Source organism: Neophocaena asiaeorientalis, unplaced genomic scaffold (assembly GCF_003031525.2).
Source record: "Neophocaena asiaeorientalis asiaeorientalis breed wild unplaced genomic scaffold, Neophocaena_asiaeorientalis_V1.1 scaffold606, whole genome shotgun sequence".
Lineage (NCBI taxonomy): Eukaryota > Metazoa > Chordata > Mammalia > Artiodactyla > Phocoenidae > Neophocaena > Neophocaena asiaeorientalis.
Window position 1 is genome coordinate 192,462 of NW_020173687.1, and position 3,645 is coordinate 196,106.

The 3,645-nt window shown below is 66.5% G+C and overlaps 1 protein-coding gene across 1 annotated transcript in view; it reads right to left on the minus strand.

Moving 5' to 3' along the window:
• Window positions 1-3,639, minus strand: part of TCEA2 (transcription elongation factor A2) — a 7,717-nt gene extending 4,078 nt beyond the window's left edge. The window contains exons 1-3 of the mRNA XM_024750449.1: window positions 3,607-3,639; window positions 662-724; window positions 235-340 (exon numbers count right to left, since the gene is read on the minus strand). Of these exons, the coding sequence (XP_024606217.1) occupies window positions 235-340; window positions 662-724; window positions 3,607-3,627 (190 nt within the window). The 5' untranslated portion in view covers window positions 3,628-3,639. The remainder of the gene's footprint in view (window positions 1-234; window positions 341-661; window positions 725-3,606) is intronic.
• Window positions 3,640-3,645: the final 6 nt, after the last annotated feature.

Below are 3,645 nucleotides of genomic sequence, written 5' to 3' on the forward strand. Positions count from 1 at the left end.
CCCCACACTCCTCCCCTGGGCGACCTCCCCCAGCTCTGCCAGGCCCCCCTCCAGGGCTCAGCGCAGCCTTAACTCCCCTTGCTCCTCATGGAGCCCCCTCCTCCCAGCCCGAGCCAGTGCTTCCTGGACTGGATCCCAGGTGGCCCTGGCTCGGGAACAGCACAGTCTGCCAAGGGCCATCGCGTCTTGGGTGCCCCTTGCCCCCACGCTCAGCCTAGCCTGCCTGACCCGCACCCAGGAGCTTTTTCCAGGACTTGATGAGAGACTTGGCCAGCGTGACGACCTCCTCGTCCGAGCTCTGCTTCCGCAGGGCGTTGACAGACATGCCGACGCGGGTGGACTGCAAGGCAAGCGGCCAGGCTGGGGGCAGCGGTCAGACCCTCCCCACAGACCCTCGGTGACTCCCACAGGGCAAGCTGGGCACCAGCGAGGGGAGGTGGATGCCCCCTCCCCCGACGGTTACTGCCCCATGTGCAGGAACCTCAGCGAGGAACACAGTGGATTGTCCTTGAATGCCCCTCCCTGTCTCGTGGAGCAACAGAGAAAGGCAAGGGACAGTCTCCTCAGAGGCAAGGATTCGTGCCAGCCAAGGGCTGGGGTGGGGAGCAGGAAGCTCTGCCAGGTGCCTGGGAGCTGGGGGACGGGGCACACGGGGCCCTACCTGCAGCAGGTGCAGCGTGACGGGCATGGCCTTCAGTTCCCGCAGCAGGTCCATGGCTCCCTCCTGGAAGGAGAAGGGAGGACCCGCGTAAATGACTTTGAGGTCTCAGTGGGCAAGCTCAGCTCCTCCTACACACGAGGGTTAGGGGAACACAAGGCAGTGACAGTCTGGAGATCCACCTGGGGTGAGATGCCCAGGGAAGGCAGGCACGAGAAGGGAAGCAGCTGTGCACTTAACCCCAGCCCAGGGCCCCCGAGGGCCGTCAGGGGAAAGGACCGAAGCCCATCCCCAGCAGGGGCGGCGCACCAGGTGGAGGTGCCGCCCCAGCGGTGCCCGCACCTGCCGGGTCCCACATCCCCCACCCACGTGGCTCAGGCAGCCTCTCCTCAGTGCCGCCTGCTGGGGCCAAGCCCTCAGGGACCTCTGCTCCCCTCATGTGCACCCCACGCCCCCTGCTCACTCCCTCCAGCCGCGTCACCTCGCCTGGACGGCTGTGCCAGAACCCCGTCTCCCTTCTCTGTCCGGCAGCCCTGCCCACATCTGCTTTCTCGTAGCCGCACACACAGGGGCCACATGGCTCCACAGCAGACAAAGCTCCCCAGGGCCCCTCAGGGGGCCGAGCTGCCCGCCCCGGGACCCGCTGCTCCCACTGCCAGCGACACGCCTGACCCACTCTCCCTCCAAAGCTCTGTGCAAATGACATTCTCCGTGAGGCCTCTCCCGCTGACGACGGCAAGCAGCCCGGCACCACCCCATTCGCTCCCTGCCTCGCCTTCCTCCACAGAAGGCTCACGGAACCCACCGGCGTGGTTTCGCGTGTGCATGTCTCCCTCACGACATGAAGGAGGCAGCCATCCAAGGGGTGACAGCCTCAGATGTCCCGCAGCCTGGCCGTGGGAGGGGCAGAGCCTGCCCCATCCCTGATCTGGACGGCATTTCTGCTCAGGCCGCAGCTTCCCCCTCGTCACCCCCGCGGGCCCTGCCCCTTGGGCTACAGAGTCGAGCCCTGTAGTCAGCTCCTCAGAGGGGACAAATGGTCACCAGAACCGAGGGCACAGCGCCACTCTGCGATCCATCATTTTCCCCCAAACGGAGCCCCGGGCTGCAGAACGCCAGCCTTCTGTGGCCTCCGGACCAGAGGGGCATAAACGTGATTCCCAGTCACGGCCCCCAACTCCCCCAAGGGGCCTCAAAGGCACTGGGACCCACCAGGAGCCTCTGCTAGCTCTCACCCCCCACTCCATGGCGCCCCAAGCCCCCCAGCCCCCTTCCCAGTCCACACCTGTCCCCCCTCCTCATTCTCCCCTGGGCTTCCATCCATGCGGTGCTCCACCTTGATGCCCCCTCCCCCAGTCCTGCCTGGCCCGACCCAGCGCTCCGTGGGTTCCGTGGCCCATCTCTGCCCCCAGCTGGGGCGCATTGATTTTGTCTCCTTCAGAGGGGAAGCAGCTTCTTTCTCTGGTCATCTCTGGAAACAGCCATAGATGTTCCCACAACCCTGCTCTGTGCTGCCCACAGCCCCAGGGGTGCCAGCATCCTGCGGGCTTTGGGGCAGGCGCTGCTGCTTGATGGATGAATGAAAGCGTGGGAGCCAGCCCCTTCCCGGCCCCGGGGGGAGAACCCTGTCCAAAGACCCAGACTCAACCACGCTCAGCCCGAAAGTCACCCCCAAACCACCAGTGCGGGCACACAGCCCTGGGGTGGTGGGGCAGGCATCTCAAGACCCCAGCTGACCCTCCCTCACGGCCCCCACCACCACTCGGCCCCGCCCCAGGAGCTCAGTCTGGGGAGAGAGCTGGTCGCGTTTATTGAGCCTCTCAGGGAGCCAGCAGGACTCCTCTCCACTCCCTAGAGACAGGTACCACCCACCAAAGATGCTTCCTGCGAGGATACCCAGACCACCAAGGTCCAAAGTTGAGAGGGGCCTGAAACTGAAGCCCCATGTGCTGTCCGCCCCCTACCACCACCAGCCCGAGACCGGGCACAGCCTTCCCCAAAGGCTCACTGGCCGAGGGACGACAGAAGCCGGCCGCAGAGTGAGCACAGCTGGTCGCGGGGGTCGGGGGCGAGTCCTGCGCCTGGGTATTCCCAGGCCAGGCTGAGGGCTTCCTAGGGCTCTTTCCCAAGGGTGCCTACGCATCTACCCAACTCCCCAGTAGCTACTGGCTGAGCCCTGGCTAAGGAAAGGAAAGGATTTATTAGGGCAACCTGGTTCTTGGGGGACTGAACAGACAAGGAAAAAAAAGGGCCTCCCAGACAAGAAAGGCCTCTGGCCGGCTGGCCGGTGAAAATGAGATGATGGGGGCCGCAGCCCCAGGCCCGGCAGAGGTAGGGGAGGCGCTGTAGCTCCAGGGGAGAAGGGGGTCCAATCTCACACTCCAAACTCTTGAAGGAGGAGAATGGGTGTGGGAGACCTAGGGTGGGACAGAGGGCTCTGAGTCGGGGATGGGGCTCGGCGGGGAGTTCTGGAGGACTTCGAGGATGCCCAGGCTGGGGAGGAGGAAGACGGGGGCTGGGGGGCGGCCAGTCAGGGCTGCACGGGCCGGGGCTTCCTTCCGCAGGGCCTGGAGGGACTGGGTCGAGGAGGGTCTCCGCCAGCCCGGCCTCCCGAGGGGCTCCGGAGTGAGGGGAGGAAGCGGGCGGATCCCAGGCCTGCGGGGTCTCAGTCTGGCAGTTTGGGTTTGAGTCCAGAGCGGTTGGCTCCCGGGACAAGGTTCAGACCGAATCGCGGCCTCTGCCGTGGGTGCGAGGTGAAGGGCAGGGCTGGCCCAGGGCGGGGGTCTCGGCCTCCGGCGGGGGTCTCCCCGTGTCCCGGGAGTCTCTCCCGGGGCGGAGTCTCGTCCTGCCCCTCGGGTGGTCGCCGCGGCCCTGACGGGGGCTCGGCAGGCTCGGCGGGGGCTCGGCGGGACGGGGGTCCCGGGGTCCTGGCGGCCCGCGCCCCTCACCGCGCTCTTCTTGGTCACCATCTTGTCCAGCCTCCGGGC